At 36.6% G+C, this 24,064-nt stretch overlaps 1 protein-coding gene across 2 annotated transcripts in view; it reads left to right on the forward strand.

Moving 5' to 3' along the window:
• The window catches only part of LOC150095354 (acyl-coenzyme A thioesterase 13-like), a 59,451-nt gene that overhangs the window by 20,957 nt on the left and 14,430 nt on the right, over positions 1–24,064 (forward strand). Inside the window, exons 2-3 of one of the 2 annotated variants that reach the window (XM_090410211.1) lie at positions 7,441–7,551; positions 15,442–15,626. In XM_090410211.1, the coding sequence (XP_090266337.1) occupies positions 7,549–7,551; positions 15,442–15,626 (188 nt within the window). In that variant the 5' untranslated portion in view covers positions 7,441–7,548. The remainder of the gene's footprint in view (positions 1–7,440; positions 7,552–15,441; positions 15,627–24,064) is intronic. The other variant, XM_090410210.1, reaches the window with a different exon arrangement.

The raw sequence follows: 24,064 nt of genomic DNA on the forward strand, positions 1-24,064 counted from the left end.
ATTCCACATAAGTTCCCATGTCTTTGATACTCTTGCATGTCTATTCATTTTCCAAGTCAAAACCATATGGTCACTCTCTCCAACTGGTGGGAGAGACATCAACTCAGTTATTATCAACTCTTCTGATGCTATAACCAAATCCAAAACTTTTGAACCTCTTGTTCCATCTGTTACATGTTGCCTAAGACAGTTGTCCCTCAAGAATTCTAGAAATTCCATTCCCCTATTGCTACATGCATCTTCCTCTCTCCAATTTATACTACTGAAGTTAAAATCTCCCATAACAATCATTCTTCTTGCACTTGCCAAACTTAGCTGTCTAAACATCTCCTGGTCCCCATCCTCTGTGCTCCTGGGTCTGTAGCAACACCCCACTAAATATCCTGTCTTGCCTACTTCTACCTCACACCATACGCTCTCAAAATCATTTGTTTCACTTCCTTCCAAATTCTCCACTCTTAGAGGACATAAGTCATCACTTATCATAAGCAGTACCCCACCACTACGCTTTCCCCTCCTATCCTGATGAAAAATGCTATACCCAGCGACTTCTATTCCTGTTGTTATATCCCCTTCTGTCAACCACATCTCAGTGATCGCAATAATTTTTGGCCAGGCTGATGCTATCTGCACCACCAATTCCTCTCCCTTATTCCGGATACTCCTGGCATTAGTATAAAGCATATAAATGCCATTGTTTCTATACCCAGCATTATCCCCTAGACTCCACTGGGCTCAGTGTTACCTGACATTGTCTCCCTTCTCCCAAGTATCCATTCCCACAATTGGCCACCCCTGCTATCATCCTCCCTGGGACACACTGACTCGTTCAGAACAGCAATCTCTCCAGATGCCTACGTCCTTCCTTATTGAAATGTAAATGGTCTCTCGCATACAATTCCTCTCTTTCCTCAAACGCACTCCAAGCATCCACATATACCAGTCCTCTCTTGTCACACATTCTCGCTATTATGCCATTCAATATCACCGCTCTTCTGCACAGCTCATCATTATCATACCTAGGCAATACGCACACTATTTTTCCTCTCTCTGTCTTCTTCCGTACAGTCTCAAGCAAAAATCTCATATCTCTCGCTGCCCGACTTACATTATCACTCAAGTCATTCGTTCCTACCATCACAATCATCTCATCCACCCTTTCACCTCTCTTAATTGCCATAGCCACCCTTTCTATTGTTCCTCCTGGCAAACACTCCTCACGCATCCTATCTTGAACACTACGGATCATTGAGTCACCATACATTATACCTCTTACCATTCCCTCGCTCCTATTGTTTCCATTCTCTCCTCTTCTTTCATTCCCACACCTCTCTCTTCTACTGTTTCCATTCTCTCCTCTTCTAGCACTCCCATACATCTCTCTCATTCCCTCTCTCCTACTGTTTCCATTTTCTCCACTTCTAGCACTTCCATATTCCTCTCTCATTCTGTCTCTCCTACTACTGTTTCCATCCTCTCGTCTTCTAGCATTCCCATACCTCTCTCTCTCATTCCATCTCTCCTACCGTTTCCATTCTCTCCTCTTCTAGCACTTCCATATCTCTCTCTCATTCCATCTCTCCTACCGTTTCCATTCTCTCCTCTTCTAGCACTTCCATATCTCTCTCTCATTCCGTCTCTCCTACTGTTTCCATCCTCTCGTCTGCTAGCATTCCCATACCTCTCTCTCTCTCATTCCCTCTCTTCTACTGTTTCCATTCTCTCCTCTTCTAGCACACCCCCCCCCATACCTCTCACTCATACTCCCTAAATTCTCTCTCTCCTACTCTGATTCGCCTTGCATTTATCTCTTCCATTCTCCTAATCTTATCTTTCATACTTCTGCTCTCATTCACAAGACATTCCACCTCCTCTTTCAACTCATCTATCTTCCTCTGCAGGTCAGTCACTCTTAATCTAAATTCACTCTCCCAAACAAAACCATCTCCTAAACTTTCACAGTCACTCACACCTTCCACACTATCAACTATTATTTTCTCATTCTCTCCTATCACACTACTTGTCTTCCTACATTCATTCCTCGTTCCTGGAGCAACAAAGTCGGATATCGATATATCTAATGTACTTATTTCCTCCAACTGTCTGCATTTTGCGCACATACGCTCTCCACTCTCTTTAACAAGCCACATGTAATTCCCGAGACGCATACATGCCGCAAGTACTGCATGCCACAAAGTCCCTTATGATATTGCTAATAATTGAGTTCTTAAATGGCGGAGGACTTGGCGTTACGCCACTTGCGACTGCTGCTGAATCCACCATCATTCCTTACTGCCGAGTAGCGTAATCTTTAATAATTATTCAATTAATAAATAAGAGAGAAAAAAAGTACAAACATCAGAACATTTAAGTACTAAATATAATTAAATAAAATGATATATAACTAAATACAGTAACTTAGCTTCGTTTTGTCTTCCACTGTTACGCGTTCGATTCCTACTGTACCAAAATATATTATATCGCGACAGCAACTAACTTCCAAAAAACAACCACTGAAGTACACTCGTATTCAGAGAAACAATTTAGCACTCAAAACCATAGAAAAACGGGGAAAAAAGCGGACTATTCCCCGATTAAAAATCACTTTCTTCTGCACAGCTCAAATTCACCGCCACGTGCTATTCTTCTCGATCGTTCTAACTCCTTTTACAGCACTCTTTCCTCCATTTCTAAGCTTCTTCAACAACCTCCAGAATATTTTGCCACCTTCTTGATATTTATTTTCTATATTCTTGCCAAAGTTACTACATGCGTCTTGTTGTGTCCCATTTTATGATTTTTATTCTATCCGTATGATTTTTATTTTATCCGTATCTTCTTCCGTACAGTCTCAAGCAAAAATCTCATATCTCTCGCTGCCCGACTTACATTACCACTCTAGTTATTTCCCCTTTATCTATGGTCAACTATTATCTATGCATGAGATACACCAAAATTTTTACTAATACTTAAATTAATTCTCCCTTTAGTATCCTTAATATTTGTATTATGCTGCGCCTTTTGGGACATTTAGTTTAAGATATTATATACAAAAACAAGGAGAAAGAACTAAAATATGTCTGAAAGTGAAACTATGTTGCAGTCGTGACACTTTATCTCGTTTCTTAACACATTAATTTCCCGCATGATTAGGTTCGTAATTTTTCAAGTGGTGCATTGGACACCAATTTCAGACAACTGTTTTATCATTGGACAAAAGGTTTATTAAATTCCTTAACATGGTACAATTCAAATATTAGTTATTACTCAATTCAATGCTATACAACATATTTACAAACTGACATTAGCTTATCATAAATAATTAAGCTATGATCCTATAATGGGTATTACGATCATGCCGCCATACACATTCAACACATAAATTCATTTGACACGGACATATAAGATTAATTCACACTATTTAACTATCCAAACTTAAGTAGATTAACAAAACCATTTACTGCACTGACACATAACTGACATTTAAACTTTCTTATACAATATATTAGACATGCAAAATTCTCAGGACACTTAATTACTCATATAATATTAACATTAGTAAGCTTACTTTCATTATATTCTGTCATATAAGTCCTAGTATTGTTTTCTTGGTCACTTCAACAGTTCAGTATTAGAATAATGATAACTAATACAGACGAATCTTAGTTAACACGAGATATATTTTACAGTTCCATATGAGCCTCTACCTTTTTCTGATCGGACTATCTTGGTATAACCTCTCCGATAATCTGTTTCTCCTACGTTCCTTTTGGAATTGAACTATGCTTACGCGGTCTTAACCTCTCTTAACTTAGAACACACTTTGAATCATCTATATAATGGCTGTACAACTCGCGACGTGGACATCGATTTCTTTACTTCTTTCCCTTTCTCGTAGTTGACACTGGAGTTGAAACACAAAGAATATGCTTTCTTTTCTTTGACTATATGGCATTCCTCACTTCTTACATAGGAAGTACGGAATCGAAATCCCGCTCACTTTCGTTTCCGTGTTGTGACGACGGAGATATAACCCCTATCTCGCCACTCAGGAAAACACCGTGATATCCATATGAAAGAGCTCGCTAAGAACTCTCCTGGAACAGAACCAAAACCAAAAGCCCAAAAGAGTCTCCCTCAAAAAAGCCTCATGGGGGGGGGGGTTGCTAACCCTTTTATACCCTCTCTCCTAACGGCACCATCTCTAACTTCTTTTTTCCGCCCCCCTCCTTGACTTGACTTTACCGATCAATTAGGGTGGCGTTTTTCTGCCAAACATCCTTTGATCGGCGAGCCGATAACAAAGTCTCAATCCGGGAATTGACCCTAAGCGATTTTCTGTTGATTTTCTTGTGCTAGCCTCTAACTTAATCCCCTTTCCAAAATTTCTCTATAAATTCACTTAATATTTAATTCTCTAGCCTCTCACATACCATCTCTTATGACTAATCCTTTTCTGCATTATTTAGTTAAATTTTCTCTTTTATATCATGTTACAACATTAATATATTCTTTCTTTTTGTTAGTTAGTTCAACCAAACACCTTTATATTTTATTGGATGCAAGGATATTTCTTTTTCTTTTAAATAATTCATCTTTTAGCTTTAATGCAGGGTTTTTAATTTATTTGCTCTTCATGTTACACCATGATAACTGAGAATTTTACGTTCTTAAGATATTAGGGTGTAACACTCTCTAGCTGTATCAATCAGGGTTTTCTTCGAGGCTTGCCACTGAATCTCCAAGGTTTGATTCCTGTTCTCAAACTCTTTCATTTTTTCTTCAATAATCTTTGTGTATTTTAGCCTTCAGTTCACATCTGAGAGCTGCTCAACTTTGATTCACTTTAAAACTTTCTTACATGTTATTCTTTTCAATAATAAATTCAATTTTATCCTGCTCGAGAGTAAATAGTGAACACTTCCAATTTCAAATCCTCTGTACACTCTGGTGTTCTGCACCAGGGAGAAAACATCACTATCAACAATAACATAGTCAATGAGACTTCTTATTCCTTGCCTCTTCTCTCCATGTGAATTTGTGCACATTTTTATGTTGGAACATGGTGTTAGTAATAACCAGTCCATGTCCTGAGCAGAAATCCAACAGATATTTGCCATTATTATTAGCTTTGCTCTTTTCTCCAAATTTTTCCAAAATATTTTTGTATGTCTCACAATCATTTCCTACTCTACTCTTTAGATCCCCAACAAGGACCATCTTTTCCTTTTTCATTGTGTCAGTTGCTTTTTCTATAGCCTCAAAAAATTCCTCCATTTCTACCTTAGTAGAACCTTCTGTGGGACCATAGGCACAAATAAGTCTCATTGTCCAGTTCCTTATTCTCATATTTGCCCATGTTACTCTACTTGAGACTGCCTGCCATTCAAGAAGATTAGCCTCATATTTTGTGTTGAATACTATGGCTAATCCTTCTTTTCCTTGATTGTCATTGCCTGAATATAACATTTTGTATTTATTGCTCAGAAAGATCTCACCAGTTTTTGTCTTTTTTGTTTCAGTCACCCCTATTATGTCGATCTGGTACTTATCTAATTCCTCAGCTAGCTCCATTTCTTTGCCATTCAGGCTTCTTACGTTGATAGTACCAATCTTTAACTCTGGTGATGTTGAGTTGGGGTTTGTTTTCAGATTTGTTCCAGTAGCTGACTTTTCGCTGTCCGCCCTGGTTCTCTGGCAAAAACAACGGGGGCCTTGTTTAACCGGGCGACGTCCCAGCCGGCATGAAATTTTGTCATGTTGTACCATCATTTTTTATTTTGGTTTAACCAATAAGAATACAATTTGGTTGGCTAAATCCCAAATTGCCAGCCCATCCTCGTTCGTTCAGTATCCAAGTAGATACTCAACAGGGTGCACCACGAGAAGGTGAGGATTGGACATTAGGTCAGAAGCCCTGGTCGGTTCTCCCCATTCCTTTAAAGGCTATGTGGAGGTCTCCTCTCAGTTATACAGCTTTGACCCTTATGCACCCCATAAAATATATGGGGTGCTTAAGGGTCAAAGGGTTTAATAATAAAATATATATTAAACATAAAATACAAAATTATGAAATTTTATAATTGGCACAGTTTGACATAAATATAAATAACAAATACAAAATTTTTATAATATGACTAAGGCTTCGAATTATAGGCTAGGCTGTTTATCTGCAGTTGTGGTCAAGGTGTTGGAGAAGCTAATGAGGACAAGGATTCAGATCTGGGCTGGCAGCAGTAGAATTCTCTTTTATGGACAGCATGGATTTGCTAAAGGAAGATCGTGTTTTAGCAATCTGCTGTATAAATGACATTGGAAAGGGCTTAAATGGTTATATACAGTTGTTTGCAGATGATGCAAAGTTGGTGAGAGTTATGAGAAGTAGAACAGGTGTAGCTTTGCAAGAAAATCTAAATAGACTGAATGGACAAGTGTGTGGGATGTCAATTTAACGTTACAAAGTGTAAGATTTTAAAATTTGGGAAGCAAAGACAGGATGCAGAGTATATGATTGATTGGGATATTTTGGAAGAGGTGGAGAAGATGAAGGATTTGGAGCTTGTGGTAGATAGAGATGAAATTTTGTGGACAATTTGCTAAAATTGTGAGTGCAACACAGCAGATTATAGGAATGATGTGGAGAACACTGACATGTAGAAGTAAGGATGTTTTGATTCCATTGTACAAGACTTTGATCAGACTGCATATGGGGTCTCATTATCATTTTTTCAAATGGATAATGAGATGTTGGAGAGGGTCCAGAGATGATTGACTAAGTTGGAATCTGGTTTTTGAAATATGAGGACAGATTGAGAGAATGCAAATTACAGAGTCTAGTGGATAGAAGGAAAAGGAAAGACATGATTAAGATATATAAGTTGGTAAGGGGTAATTAACAGATTAGCATGGATGAGATTTTTCATAGAATATCTGGAGACTGAATAACGAGAGGCCATCCCTGGAAGCTGTATAAGGTGGATGTGAGCAAGGGGAAGAGGAGTAATTTTTTGCATGGAGAGTGGTGGGTGATTGAAATGCATTTTCAAGTCGAGGTGCAATTAGCTGATCATGTGAGATTGGGACCTCCCACAATGAATCTCTTGGCTCCATGGAGGTCTGTTAATAATAATCCTAACTTAAACATCTCTGATGGTCTGCATCTATTCTGTTTGTGTGAGATAGTACTTTTTAGATCTGCTAATCAGTTCTAAGCTGATTAGCAGATCTAACCCACTGTGTATATATTATTAGAACCACCTCCATAAATTATAGTAACAATTTTACACTTCAACCAGTTATAATAAACCAAAACCTGGTTACACTGAGTTCTTTATATATTTTTTTTATTAAATAATTATGTTTATTGATTTTAAATATACAATTGACAATGCTGTACTGTTGGTTTCATAACCTGTCATATGGACACCATTTTGTATTTAGATTCCCAGCCACTGCTTGACAGCCATCTTGTTCAGTTGTGTTTGTTTATAAGTTATTGAGGTTATTCAAGCATTTTAATTACTTTTGGAGTGTTCTTATAATATTTTGATGGTAAGTAGTTTATTTAGGATTTGGATATGGTTTATAAGTATTGTATTGTGTTATTTTATGATTTTTTTATTCTTTTCTTGACAGAGTGTATTTTTACCATGGGCAAGGCCAAAGATCTTTCTCCAATGAAAATTTCAGAAAAAAACCTGCTCTTAATGAATACTGAACAATTTTACACTTGATGTTATCAAGTGTAAAATTGTTTAGCAATTGATGTTATCTTAATGATAACATCAATTGCTAATGTTTCATGAGCATCAGTGGGCCAAATTAAAAAAAACATTTTTAAATAAATCAATGCAAATATTGAATTGGCACTGAAGCGTTTGAAAAAATGTGACCGAAAAAAAAATACCACCCCATGGGACGAAAGAAAAATTAGAGATATTTGCGTGGAAAACAGGAAGGCACCTCAGTAGGTTCTTACAAAAATAATGCAGATGCTGGCATTAAGATATCTTCAATAACAGCTCGTCAACGCATCAAGGACTTCAGCTTGAACAATGAAGCAGGATGAATACATCAAGGTACTGGAGACCAAGATGCTACCCCAGGTACAGGAGTGGTTCTCAAATAACAATTTCACATTCATGCATGATTCTGCTCTTTTCCATAAGGCAAAAAAAGTAACAAAATTCCTGAATGACAAAACAGTCAAGGTTCTTGACTGGCCTGGCAATTCACTGGATCGAGAATCTTTGGGAACTGATGAAGCCGGAAATTTCCAAGGAACTTGTCACCAACAAACGGCAATTAATAGAGCATTTGATTGATGTGTGGCACAGGAATGAATCAATAAAATTAAACTGCGCCAAATGCACATAAAGTATGCTCAAAATGATCGAAGCAGTAATTGTAGCAAAAGGTGGCGTTATCAAATATTATTATTATTATTATGTGACACCTCCAGGGAGTCCAAAGACTCATCGAGGGAGAGTGTGCCAACAGCATCGAACGATTGATACCCTTCCAACTATTAACTGCGCTCAAACTTGCTTAACTTTTTGCGAGCCATTAGTAGCAGGGGCTCTACCAATCGACCAACCTTTGCTGGCCAAGATTGGTCAATTGACATTGACAATGTGGTTTTATTTCTACCCGAAACTCGCAAAATACCTTTTTTGCACTGTAGCTCTAATTTGACCATCCACTGTATGTGTGTCCTGTTTTTAAGTTAGAAAGTTATTGACCTTATTTAGTTAGCTTACATTAGCTACTGAGGTGGTGCTGTTTAGGATGATCCTCTACTAGGCTATGTCTCTTACACTATGGGAAAAATTTTGCATTAAATGTTTTTACATGAGTTTTCCTCCATTTTTATATTTCTTTTGATTATTGCATAAAGATACCTTCATGATGTTTCCCTAATGTCAAGTACTTCCTGTCTCTGGCAACAGCTAGCACTATTTATCTTATCCTTTGTTGTAAAATGAAGCCTACCCTGCATCTGCAGTTTAATTTTGAAATAATTAGTCAAGTATTCTCAAACAACATTTTATTTTGTATAACTGGCAAGTCATCACTATCTTCATAAAAATTAGAGATACACTTAAAAAAATTAATTTAACAATATCAAATTTCCTTTATCTCGCTGCCAGCTGTAATTCTCCCCACACCCTCTTTAAGTAAGTAAGCAGGAATATTGGTGTAAGTTTATTTTTATAGTTCACAACATGAATTTCCTTAGTGTAATTATATACTTCAATATATATATATGATAAAAAGGACTTTTAATAGTGTTATTTAAAAAAAACAGTTATCTTGAAGAGACAAGCCAGATACCAGATCATGGTATTGACATTACATTATGAAAAGTTATTCTGTTTTTGTTGCTAGCCTTGACTATTTTCTGTTGTTTTGACAAACTTGATTTGTGTGTCCAATTCAGTTATTTTTGTGGACAAGTTACATAAGTTCACCCTTCATTATGGGCAACAAATGAAAGGCAATGCAAACTACACTTTTTTAGTTTTGTGAAGTGCAAACCAGCAAATATTAAAACACTAGAGAAAAAATTTCTTGTTTTGTCCACTAAAAACAATCAAGACATGTTTTCAAGATAAATGGCTCAAGAAATTCAAGTGGTCGTTTTATGAAGATGAAGCTGCATTATTCAATGTATAAAAAAATATTCTGGAACGGCAGAAACTTTAGGTTACTACAAGATTTTTGAGGCTCTTAGTTCAATTTTCACAATAAATATTGTGATATCGACGTAGCCAGAAATCACCCAGGAAACATATTTCTAGCTGCTTTCCAAAAAAAGATGGATTTTAAAATGTTTGAACACCTAAAGTGCTTTTTTTTAATACAGCCTACTAGCAAGCTATATTCAATAAACCATTTACTGACTTTGAAAACTTTATAGACCCATTAACAGTGGCATGAAAAATAAAGAATTCGAGTCCGTTACTGCAGATGTCAGTAAAGTAAAATGAGTTAAGGAAATCAAAAGATTCAACTAGTGAGTCCTCTTCTAGTTGCTTCTGCAGGTATTTGAAATGAGGTGAAATTTGTCCATTATATGAAATTTATAGATAAAAATCGGAGCAGGCATTTTTTTTTTAATTTAATCTCTTTCCAAAACTCGGATGCAGTGCACTTCAATAGATGAATCCGTGCATGAATGAATTTATCTTCTGAAGATAAAGGAGATCACAAAAGTTTAGATTTATTTAGAAGAATTAATGTTATTGTAACTAATTTAATACTATTAACCATGGATCATGTACAGGATGATCAAAATTAAAGTATCCCCTGTTTAAGGTCCTGCAAAGTTGTCTAAAAGCTAGACAACTTTGCAGGAATACATTGTGCTTCATGTGGAAACAAAATTAGGAGGGGATAGTTCCAAAATTCAACACCTGATGGCATTGTTTTATGTATCGAATGTAGATGTAGTAATCTCTCTCTCTCTCTGTGTGTGTGTGTGAGAGAGAGAAGAACAAAGCAACACAAATATAAATAACACATTCCTGACCAATGGTATTCAACGAAGAATACAGCTGTTAAGGATTGAGGTCACTCCCATGTTGCATTCCATCTTTCAGCACTGGCAAGTTATGATGATAATCCCTATAAGCCCTGTCTTTGAGAAATCCACAGAGCCAGAAGTCAGAGCAGATCAGGTGAACAACGGCCATGCAATGGGAAATGCACGGCTGGTTTCTGTGAAATTCTTGAAGAATCTCCTGTACAGATCCACCTATGGGTGTGTGGAGGGGCCCCATCCTGCATGAAAATGACTGAATCCATACACAATTGTTGCTGTAGCTGTGGCACAACAAAATTGTTTATCATATTGCTATATCTCTCAGGAGTAACCAAGCATGTCACAGGACCCAAACTGGTGAATATCCTCAAAGAAGAATAGGCCATAATAAACAAAACTGTGGTTTTGTTTATTATGGCCTATTCTTTGTAAACTTGCACTAGACAGTGATTTTGGGTGAATGCAAAGGAATTGGTTGAATTGCATGCAGGTTTTGCGTAGTCCATACCCAGCAATTGTGAATATTCACAGTCTATTCAGGTAAAAGTAAGCCTCATCTACCCCACAAAATCATCCACAGCCATGCAGCATCCAACTCCACTTGAGCAAGGAATGTTAAAGTGAATGTCATTTGACTTTTGAAGTCCTGCAGGCACAGAAGTTGTGCCTGCAGGACCCTTGAATGGATAGAAATGCAGAATCTTCCATAGAATTTTCCAGACAGTTGTGTAAGTCACCTCCATGTGTTTTGATACAGCACATGCACTGCAGGAGTCGATGCTGTTAATCATGGCAGCTCCACAACGGTAGAAGCATCTTCATTCACTTCTTGTGAGATAATTGGTTTGCGACCTCTGCTGGGTTTAACTCCCAACAATCCCATTTCTTGAAGTCTCATCAGTGGGAGCCAGACCCAGAAGTGATACCAAGGTTGAAGTAATGTAGAAGTCACGCTCAAACTTCATTTGCACTTGGATAAAGGATGAAACCAAGAATATCATTTCTTGGCATCATTAATTTATAGTATAATCATGTGAAAAAACATTCAATATCTATTTCTAATCCAGAGTATTTTAGTAATAAGGTGTGACATCTTTTGACAACTTGTATATGAAAATATGACTTCTACATTACTTTAAACTTGGTATCACTTCTGGGTCTGGCTCCCACTGATGAGACCTCAGTAAAGGTCAAAACCAGTGGCCCTTCCCATAATGCATAGCATTATATGTCTGTAAGGATATGTGCAATGCATTATGTGATTCTAAGACAATTGATGTGAAGTCTGCCTCTATATACAAGTATGAAGACTTCATATAAGACTTCATATAGACTATATGAAGTCTATATACAAGTAGTCCAGTTGTGAAATGACTTCATGTGCAAACTTTGTTTGCTTACACTTACACTTTGATAAAGGATGAAACCAAGAATATAATTTCTTGGCATCTTTAATTTATAGAAAATAACAATGTACCATTCCTAGACACCTTAGTAACACGCCTTCCTAATGGTAACCATTCCATCACGGTATATAGAAAACTTCTTTAACTCTTTTTGGCCCAAAGGTAGCTGGCATCTGCGCATATATCTGCTCTGACACCTTGCCAAAGAGCACCCAACCCAGAATCATCAAACTTTGATCTTCTATGGTTGAAAATATCCTTTCCCCACTCAATCAAATTCGTTCACTGTTTTTATCGCTCTCCTAATGCCACCAACCACTCTAAGTTTCTTCATTTCCTCTCCTTAAAAATTTATTTTTTCCAGTCCCACTTTCCTAACAGCGAAATCATCCTCATAGGAGCTTTTAATGTCCATATCTTGCAGGCTGAGATGCTGAAACATTTGGCATCACTTACACAAATTGTTCACATGCCAACCAGAATACTAGATAACCCAAACCACTCCTGAAACACCCTATATCTCTTTCTCGCCAATGACCCTCTCAAATACACAGTGAATGTGGTGAGCCCACCTGAGTAACCCTGGCCTCATTTCCATCGTTAGACCATTCTTTCCAGTATTCCAATCAAATATATGTACTGAACGTATCACCAAAGTAATCCTCACTGGTATGGAAACATACATTCCCACACTGCTCTGAACTCCCATCCCCTAACTAAACCCTGGTTCTCCAAAAGACATGCCAAGGCTGTACAAATGAAAAATCAAGAATATTCCACTCCCAATCCATAGTCGGTCTTCTAGCTTTCACCACCCATCTCTGGATTCTAGCCATAGAAAAATTCTGAGAAGTTCATATAGTGGCTCTCGACATTTCAAAAGCATTTGATCGAGTTTGGCACAGAGCCTACTTATCATACTGTCACCTTGTGGGGTCTGCCTTCCATATTCTACAACTTGATCACCAGCTTTCTCACTGATCGGTCGCTGCACATTATGATGAATGGTTTCCTCTCCTCATATTTCTTCACCAATGCAGGAGCACCCTAGGCTTCTGTACTTTTATCCAATCTCTTGTATATATACGTGACCTGCTCTCTCACAGATTCAAAATTCTCTCCATTGCTTTGCTGATGACAGTACACTCCATTCTTCCTTTTCATTTGACAAACTTTGTAGTGCTCAGTTGTTAGAACCCTCAAGATCTGCATTATCAATGTCCTGAGTCTGATGTTCTGGCTATATTTCATTAGAACAAAGACAACTTTGGAGGCTTCAATGCCAGCAAAACTCAGTCCTGTCTGATCTCTCGCAAGAAAGAACTTGCACTCCTCCTAACTTTCAATAATACCCAGATATCCAAACATGATCAGTTTTTCCTTCTTGGACTGACCTATACCTCCAACCTTTCCTAGCAAACACATTTCAGCCATAGCTTTTGCAACTACCAGAAAATTGTACTTATCTGCACAAGACACTTCTTCACACCCTTTACAGCTGCTAACTTTGTACAAATCCCAAATCTGTCCTACCTTGGAATATTGATCACATATTTGAGATCAAACATTAAAATCCTCTGATTGCTCATTCTATCTAGATGAGGATAATCTGGTTAATTAAAGATCCCTCTCCATTAATAAGTATTCAATTTCTGCCTTATGCATGTTCTACAGATGCTTTTCTGCTAAATTAGCTGCTATTATTTTCTGCTTTCTTCCAAATCATAAGAACAAGAATTGCGGCTAACAAACACCTCTTTACTTGAAACTCACTGAACCAGCTTCCCTGCCTCCTCCTCTTTCATTCCATCTGCTTCTGTTCTTTGGAAATGCCTTGCCAAAAGAATGCTACCTACAGTTGTTCAAGGAAAATGTAAATAGATTCCTCCTTTCCTTTTGCATGCACACACACATCACTGAAATACTATAGGACTTGTGATAACCTTTCACGTGTGAGTCAGATAAAAAAAAATTTTGAGAATACACACACACACTGCTTGGAAAGAAGTCAACAGACACCATAGTGTGAGGAACAAACAGCCACAGTGGCCACCATAATAAGATTGTAGGGCCTCCTTTCACTGCAATGACTGCAGCAATCCTATGGGACATATTTTCCACAAGCATATAATAGCGATCAGTTGGAATTTTGGACCATTCTTCTTGCAGGTATGTAATGAGATTCTGGACTGTTGTGGGGCAGGTGTCCCTTGACATCATCCAATGCTCCAATTCATCCTACAGATGTACAATAGGATTGAGATCCGGGGCTCTTCAGAGGCCAGTACAGTGTGGTGATGTTCATGTCCACCAATCATGCAGTTAAAGCAGCAGTTTTATGACACAGTGCATTGTGAAAAAGCAATGGTCATTTCCATAGAAATGCCACAAAGTAGGAAGCATTGCATTGTCTAGAATGTTCAGATACCTCTCGGAGTTCATTGTTCGTGGCACCACAAACAGAGGTCTGAGGCCAAAATGAAAAACAGGATTATACCATCATGCTGCCCCCTCTGAATTTCCTAATTGGACCATGCACGCTGGTAAGATACATTCACCGAGCATCTGCCACACCTATACTCAACCATCTACTCAACAGTGAGTGTAGTGTGAATCATCATTCCATAACACAGCTTCCACATCCCTCTGTACATGCCCTTTGCACCACCGAAGATGACTCTGCATGTTAGCTTGGTTAAAGTGGGACTTCCATATTGCAGTACTACCGTGGAAACTCATGTTGTGAGCCTTGGTTCTGAATGTTTTTGCACAGATTTGTGTTCCAGTTGATGCCTGGAACTCCGCATTGCACTTGTCAGCTGGCGAATGGCAGTTTTTGCATATTATCCTTCGTAACACCCTACACTCTCATTCAGCGAGCGTGATGGTCATCCACTGTGGGTAGCACTTACAGTTGACTCCCTGCACTTCCTCAGAATGGTGTCACTGATTGTTGACCTGGGATGGCCCATTTTGTCAACAGTTTGGCAAATCTATTTGCCTGCAACACACTCCATCACTTCCCTTCTCACAGCCATTTTACCCAGACACAGACTGACTTGGAAGCATAATATTCCTTCACTTTATACCAGCTAAAAACACGACTTGTTGCATTGCACAATGTAACTTGCACGTGTGGGTGTCCATTGACTTTATTCCAAGCAGTGTGTATGTATATATATATGTGTATGTATATATATATGTATATATATATATATATATGTATATATCTTGAACAGTTGTGTTGTTATCATCATCTCAACATAATTGGATATTTAGGACTCTAAGATATATTCAGATATTAGCTATTTAAGCTGTTCACCATTTGAAAAACAAACAGACAAACAAAAAAAAACATGTTATAAAATGGATTTGTAGTCTAGTAGTAGCATCACATTTCTTGTTTCCTCTTTAGAATGCTGTTTTTACAGCATTCTAAAGTTAATTAATTAGTTACAGCATAACTAATTATTTGAACAAATAATTTTTTAGGTGCATGTACTATCAGCTGGATCAGGAAAGTGTATTTGTGAGATGAATGTTGATCATGAACATCAAAATAGAAATGGCTTTCTTCATGGAGGACTTGCTGCATTACTAATTGATGCTATATCCACTATGGCGTTGATCACCACAGAGAAAGAAGTGCCTGGCGTCAGTGTTGATATGAATATCACGTATGTTTTTCATTTAAGCAGTTATTAAAATAAAGTAGGGATATAATTGATAATTAACCAATGCAAAATTTTATTATAAACCAATATTTGTTCTAACCAACCAGCAATATATGCAGTACATGTAACGTATTGTTTATGGGATGCAAAATATGCAATAATTTTTCTTCTTTTCTTGTTGAGATAGCAGTAACTGCTACAGCCAGTGCTTGATTTGGGGTGTGAGATCAATAAATCCTATACGAAAACAGATCTCACACAAAACTGAAGTGAGCACTGCCAAGCATCTTCTGCCAATTTTTTGTTAATACAGTATATTGCATCTTGTGTGCAGTTCTTTAAATGCATGTATTTAAATGTAACTTCCACTTGATTAGCAGGTAATAAGAAATTGTGTTTTTTGAAAGACAAACATACTACTGACTTTGTCTTTCATCCTGCAGTTACTCTGCTCAGCTTTTAATTCATCAATATTAGACCAATTGGTAGATTACTATAACAGAGTTAACATTTGAGAAAAAATGAAAGAGTTTGAGAACAGGAAACAAACCTTGGAGATGCAGTGGAAAGCCTTTAGGAAAACCGTGATTGATTCAGCCAGAGAGGCATGTGGTGAGGTTGTCTGCAAGGATAGAAAAAATCAGAACTCCATGGTGGACACAGGAAGTTAAAGAGGCAGTGAAGAAAAAGAAGAAAGCATATCAAAAGTTCCTGGCAAACAAGTTAGCTTGTGCTCTTAGAGAATATAGAGACAAATGTAAGAAAGCTAAACACTGTGTAAAACTAGCTAAACAAAAGTCATGGGAGGACTTTGGCAAGAACATAGAAAATAAATATCAAGAAGGTTGTTGAAGAAGCTTAGAAATAGAGGAAAGAGTGTTGTAAAAGGAGTTAGAGATGATGAAGGTGACATGAAAACGGGGGAAAAAGATATCCTTGAAGTATGGAGGAATATCTTTGAAAATTTGCTAAATGAAACAAGCAGTGATAGCACACTGGTAAAAAAACGTTCAACAAGCCATACAGTCAGGAATACATATCCATACTTGAAGTAGAAAAAGCCATCAAAGGGTTGAAATGTGGAAAGGCAGCAGGAGTAGATGATATTTGACCAGAAATGCTGAAGTATGGTGGTATAAAAGTTTTACAGTGGCTGCACTGCATAGTTCAGAAAGCCTGGACAGAGGGACGAATTCCCAATGATTGGAGTAGAGCTCTCATAGTACCCATATATAAAAAGGGAAATAAAACTGAATGTGAGATTTACAGAGCTATTTCCCTACTGAGTGTTCCTGGCAAGAATTATGTAAGCATACTTCAGAAATGGTCAAGAAGAATTGTGGAAGAAAAGCTTGACGAAGAACAAGCTGGATTCAGGCCAAATAGAGGCTGTCAGCATCAGATCTTCACTTTATGATAAATAGTTGAGAAATCATGGGAATATAACAGAGATCTATATTTAAGTTTTGTCGATAAAAGGCATATGACAAGGTGCCAAGAGAGAAGCTATTCGATACGCTATGGTTATATGGTGTCAGTGTTGCATTATATCAAGCAATACTTAATTGCTTGATATAACGTATCTTTATTTGAGTTGTAAGTCAGCAATTAGAATTGAAGGAAGTTCAGGAAGATAGTTTAATGTTAAATCTGGTGTAAGACAAGGATGTACATTAGCCCCTCTGTTATTCATTATCTATATGGATCACATTATGAAAGAAAGTAGTATTAAACATGATATCAAAATTGGAGATGTTAATGTCAGCTCTTTGCTTTATGCGGACGATGTTATACTTCTAAATAAATCTGCTACAAGTCTGCAAGATTCCTTGACTAAATTGAATAACTTGTAATAGATATGGTGTGAAGGTCAGCAATAAAAAGACAAAGACAATGAAAATAGGCAGAATCGTTGAAAATGTCAACTGCGTTGTGAACGGAGAACCTGTGGAACAAGGAAAACATTTCATCTACTTGGGCACGATTTTTAGTGAAGATGGTAAATTAAATATGGAAATGGACAACAGAATCAACAAAGCTGTTATGGTAGGAAGTCAATTGAATAAATTCATATGGAATAAGAGAGAAATTAGTCTGATTGCTGTATACAAGACAGTGTTCAAACCAGTTTTAACTTATGGGTCCAAGAGCTGGGTCAGAAGTAAAACACTTGATCAAAGACTGGAGACCGCAGATATGAGAGTCCTGAGAAAGATTAGAGCCGTGAACAGATGGCATCAATGGCAATATCATATTAAAAATGAGGATATTAGGAAAGAACTTGACATTGTCAGCATCCATGAATGCGTTAGCAGAGCTAATCTAAGGTGGTATGGTCACTTAAATAGAATGGGCGAGGAAAGATTAGCAAAACAATTGTTCTCTGCCAGGTTGGCAGGGAAACGACCCAGAGGAAGATTAAGATATAGGTGGATTGATACTGTACAAAGATGATAGAAATATAAGATCTGATAATGTTGGAGTCTTGACAAGTAACAGACTGATTTGGAGGAAAATTGTAGATAGGAAGTTAGTAATCATGTAAATTTTTCATGTAGTACTATCATATCCTGTATACCACTTGAGGGTACATGGCAGGAATTTGATTATGATGATGATTATTGTTACTACTGCTATTATTATTTATATGGGTATACTCCATGGAATCAAAAGGCTCATCATGGGAGACCTACTATTCATTAACACAATACCTATCATATATCTCCTTAATCCTATTTACTTTTGGGGCACTCACAACTACCTCTGGCAATCCATTCCACTCATTCACCACTCAACAAGCAAAGAACCTAGTCTGCACACCCTTACTAGCCACACCCTTAAACAACTTCCAAATGTATGACCCCTTGTTTAACCCCTACTTCCTATGTATTGAAAAACTTCTTTTGTATCAGTCTTATAGAATCCCATTACTAACTTATAAGTTTCTATCATATCCGCTCTCTTCTACTTCTCAGTTAAACTCTGCAACCCACACACACCCTTAATCTATCCTCATAGGGAACATTCCACAGACCTGTCACCAGCTTGGTCACTCATCTCTGAATCCTCTCCACTGCCTCCCAATCCCCGAGAAATGCTGGTGACCAAATCTGTGCACAGTAGTTAACATGTGGCCGAATCATAGCCTTATGAAGAGAATAACTCGCCTATCTTTACTTGTCAATGTGTTCTTCAACAACCAAGTAATCCTCTGAGCTATTTTGCCACTCTTGCAATATGTCCTCTGAATTTCAAATCTCTGTCCACCATTATCCCTAGTCTTATCAATTAATTTCTGTAAACTAGTATCATCAGTGTGATACAAAGTATGTAATCTTTTCATCCATCATGCATTACCTTACATCTTACAGTATTGATTTGACAACCAATGTCCTCTGCTCACACTGTCAGTTTGTTTAAATCATCATGTAAGATATCTAAATCACTGTTATCAACTATTGTCCTCCGTAGTTTTGCATCATCAGCAAACAACTGAATGTCCCCTTTCAAATCTTCTGCTATATTATTAATGTACAAATTAAAGCGTAGTGGTCCTAGTGCGAGCCCTGGGGTACTTCACTGGTCACCCTCATTTACCTCGATTCCACCCTCTGATGTCTGTCTATGCCACCAGACTGATATCCATCCCCATGTGGTATTCTGTCAAATGCCTTTGCAAAGTCTAGCAGTATCATGGCGTAGACATTTTCATTATCAAATTCTGCTGTCACCTTATTATAAAATGTGAATAAATTACTGAGGCAGTACCTACCTTTTATAAAGCCATGCCATCCCCTGTAGAGTATCATATTCCTATCTGTCTATTCCGAATTTTACTTTTAACCAACTTTTCCAATACTTTAACCACCACTCCAGAGATTATACTAAATGGTCTGTAATTTTCTACTTCTGTCCTCTCTTTCCACTCCCTTGCCAGAGCTGAGACAGATTAAAACTTCATCAGATGCACTGCCAGTTAGTTCACTTACACATTCTCATAGCACACGTGCTAATGTACCATCCAAGCCCACAACTGTCCAATTATACCATATGATTTGAATAGCTTTTCTCTTGATACCTTGCATATGCTTTTTTCCAGATCTAAGAAACTTAAATACATTTTCTTTCTCTGTTCATGGCAATGGTTGACCAATTTTTCCCAACAATATTTGACAGTTCATCACTCCATCTTCTTTTAGGATATCCTCGGCCTCGTTTCCCTTCTTTTGGAATTCAGTTCATTAGTATTGTGGTCCATCGCTCATCTTCTCTTCTGGATAGATGTCCTGTCCATTTCCATTTTAGTCACTTATGATGAAGAATGATGTTAGTGATGTGAGTCTGGCTTCTTATCCAGGTGTATGTGATGCCTAGCATCATCCACTCCATTTTTCTTTGAGTTGTTGTTAGTTTATTTGCCAGTGCTTTTGTTAGCAACCAAGTTTCACAACCATATGTGATGACTGGAAGTATACACTGGTTAAATGTCTTCCTTTTTAAACAGAATGGGACATCATTGTTTTGAAAAATGCTTTTCAATTTTCTGACTTGGAGTCCCCAGTTTAGATTAATGAGATGACATAAGTATGTATATGAAGAGACTCTTTCCAAGAAATTGTTTTCTATTATTATGTTTTTTGGTGTTACAAAATGATTAAACATGATTTTAGTTTTTTTTCTGTTTATTTTAAACCGACTTTTCTACTTTCATGATATAGGTCTTCTATCATTATATTAAGGTCTTTTGGAATGTTTGCAAAAATTATGATATCATCTGCATATCTTAGGTGTGTTAAGTTTCTGTTATTAATTTTTATACCAAGGTTTGTCCAGTTTATATTATTAAATATTTCTTGAAGGACTGCTGTAAAGATTTTGGGTAATAGTCTCCTTGTTGGACACCTTTTTCAATTGATATTTTATTGCTACTTGTGTGAAATTGGATTGTTGCTGTTGCAGTGTGGTATATTTCCTGGAGAAGGTCCATATATTCTCCAGGAACTCCCTGATTCTGGAGTGCTTTGATTATTGCATTAGTTTTGATGGAATCAAATGCTTTTTCATAATCAATAAAGGCTAAACAGAGAGGCAAATGGTTTTCTTCTGCTTTTTCTATTATTTGTTTTACTGCATGTACATGATCAATTGTGTTAAAGCCTTTATGGAATCCTGCTTGTTCTGGTGGTTGATTTGAGTCTAGAAGAGGGGTTAACCTGTTCGTTATTACTTTTGTGAGAATTTTTTACAGATTGGAGAGAATATTAATTGGTCTATAGTTCTTTACTCTTTGTCCCCTTTTTTAAATAACAGTATCAGAGTAGCATTTTTCCAGTTTTCTGCTATCTTCCTTCTAGGCATAGATTTTGTAAGTTTGAGACATGGTGAATTATATTGTTTTTCCTCCCCATTTAATTAATTCTGTGTAAATTAGGTCTTCACAAGGACATTTTTCATTTGTTTTAATGCTTGTTTTATTTCATCTGAAGTGAATGGGGGGATGAATTCTATATGCAATGGAGAAGAGTTATTTATATTTGATTTATCTATTGAAGGATAACTATAGAGTTCTTCTTTATAAAATTCTTCTAGCCTGTTTAGGATTTGTTCTTGGTTCCTTATTATAGTTCTATTCTTATCTTTTATTGCAGTTATTTGACTTTTGCCAGCTAATAAATGTTTTCTTAGTATTTTCATATTTTTATTGTTTTCAATTGTTTCTTTTATTTTTGTAGTGTTATAAGATCTTTAATTTCTCATCTTTTTCCTTATTGTTTTGCATAGTTCTGCATATTCCATTTTAGAAATTAAGTTTTTGTCTTGTTTCATATTTTGTCTCTTTTTTAGTAGTTGTAAGGTTTTCTCTGAAAGTTTATGGCCTTTTTGTTGCTTTTGAATTCATTGGTTGCTGAGATTATTACTTCCGTTATGTTTCTACTCATTTTATTTATGCCTTCTTCTTCAAATATATTTATTAAGTCTAGTTTTTGATTGAGTTTTTATTTGTAATCCTTCTTATTTTCAATAGGTTTTAAGTCAAAACTTGATTTTTTGTTGTTTGGCCATTTTATTCTTTCCAAGTTGATGTTTATTTTGATTTTGGCTCTCACCAGTTGGTGGTCACTTCCTGTTTTTACTTGATTTAGTACTGAGGTATCTTGAACTATTTTTTTTTATTATTACACAGTATATAATCTATTTCATTTTTTATTTCTCCATTTGGACTTCTCCATGTCCATTTTCTTTTGAGGGCTTTCTTAAAAAATGTATTCATAATATAACGCTTGTTACTGATAGAGAATTCTATTAAATACATATCCATGTTATATTCTCATCATTTCTCAACTATTTATCTTAAAGTGAAAATCTGATCCTGACAAAGTTGTATTTGGCCAGAACTTGTTATTCTCCATGTTTCTCTTCTACAATTTTTTTAGCTTTTTCTAAAGTATGCTTGCATAAACCTTCCCAGGAACAGTCACTTTAGAAATCCACTGTTATTTCAATATTAGTGCTATGTAAGCTCTGCTCTAGTCATATGGGATTTGGACCTCTGATCAAGCATTCTGAATTATTGAATTATGTAGTGTAGCCACTGTAAAACTTTTCTACCTCCATATTTATTTGAGCATTTCTGGTTGAATATTATCTACTCCAGTTGCCTTTCCACATGGCAGGTTTTTGGTGGTTTTTTTGACCACAAGTACTGATATACACACCAGATTACATTCTTCTTGAATATATTCTACCACCAAGTTAACATTGCTTGTGTCATTTAGCATTCTTTCAGAGTAATTACTCTAGACATCTAGAATTATTTTATCTTCAGTTTGTATATCATCTTTCTCATCTCTAATTCTTTTTACAGTACTCTTTCCTCCTTTTTCTAAGCTTTTTCAATAGCAGAATAGTTTTTTCATGACTTTTGTTTAGCTAGTTTTGCACAGTGCTTTAATTTCTTACATTTTTCTCAGTATTCTCCACGAGCACAAGCTGACTTACTCGCCAGAAACTTTTGATATACTTACTTCTTTGCCTTGACTGCTGCTGCTTCCTGAGTCCACTATGGAGTTTAGATTATTCTATGCTTGAAGACAACTGCACTATATTTTCTCTCTCTTGCTGAATTAGTTAGTGTTTCCTTCAGGATCTGGCACTGATTCTCCAAGTTTTGATTCTTACTTTCAAATGATTTCATTTTTTTTTTTTTCTTGAATTAGTATTTGTGTATTTGAGTCTACAGTTCACCTCTGAAAGCTGTTCACCTTTGATACATTTTAAAGCTTTCTTACACTCTTCTTTTCAGTATGAATTTGAATTTTATCCTGTTCAACATTAAATAGACTTTCTATTTCAAATCCTCTGTATACTCGTGTGTCCTGAACCAGTGGGAAACATCACTATCAACTATAACATAGTCAATGAGACTTTTCTTATTTCTTGCATCTTCTCTCCATGTAAATTTGTGCTCATCTATATGTTGGAACATGGTTTTGGTAATAACCATTTCATCCTGAACAGATATCCAGTAGGTATTTACCATTATTATTATTAGCCTTGCTCTTTTTTTCTAAATTTTAACAAAACATTTCTATATGTCTGGTAATTATTTTGTACTCTGCTGTTTAGATCTCCAATAGAGACTAACTTTTCCTTTTTTCTTTAGGTCAGCTGCTTTTTTTTTATGCTTCACATAATTCCTCCACTTCTTTCTTAGACGACTTTTGAACAATAGGCTCAGATAAGTCTTACTGTCCCATCCCCCTATTCTGATGTTTGCCCACATTGCTCTACTTGATGTTTCATAGTCAGTCTTGAATACAGTAGCTATTCCTTCTTTTCCATGATTTTTACTGCCTGAATATAGCTATGTATTTGTTGCTTTAAAAATCTCGCCTCTTTTTGTCTTCTTTGTTTCAGTAACACCCATTATGTCGATGTGGTACTCAACCAACTCTTCTGTTACATTTCTTTTCCGTTAATGCTTCTTATGTTGAGGGTGTCAATTTTGAACTTTGCTGATGTCAAGTTCGGATCTGTTCTAGTAGCTGACATTTTACTTTTTGTCCTTAACTGGGTAATGCCCTAGCAGGCTGAAATTCTTCTTCTTCAGTGGCTCGACAGCATGTGTGAGCCCTGACCTTCTCAATGAGAGTTTTCCATTCTATCCTTTTTTTGGCAATTGTCCTCCAATTTTTGGTTTTCAGAAGTGTGAAGTCTCTATCAACATTGTCAATCCATCATAGTTTAGGCCTTCCTCAAGGTTGAAATCCCATTGGTTTATATGAGAATATTTTTTTGGAATTTCTTTCATCACAAACATTCTCACTATGTGGCCTGCCCATTTCATTCATTGAATTTTGATAAATTTCACAAGATCTATTTCTTTATAGGTGCTATGTAGTTCAAGGTTTGACCTTTTTCACTATATTCCATTAATGTGA

The sequence above is a fragment of the Typopeltis vanoorti genome, chromosome 20 (assembly GCF_054136105.1).
Source record: "Typopeltis vanoorti isolate ZY-2024b chromosome 20, IOZ_Tvanoo_1.0, whole genome shotgun sequence".
In the NCBI taxonomy this organism is placed as follows: Eukaryota; Metazoa; Arthropoda; class Arachnida; order Uropygi; family Thelyphonidae; genus Typopeltis; species Typopeltis vanoorti.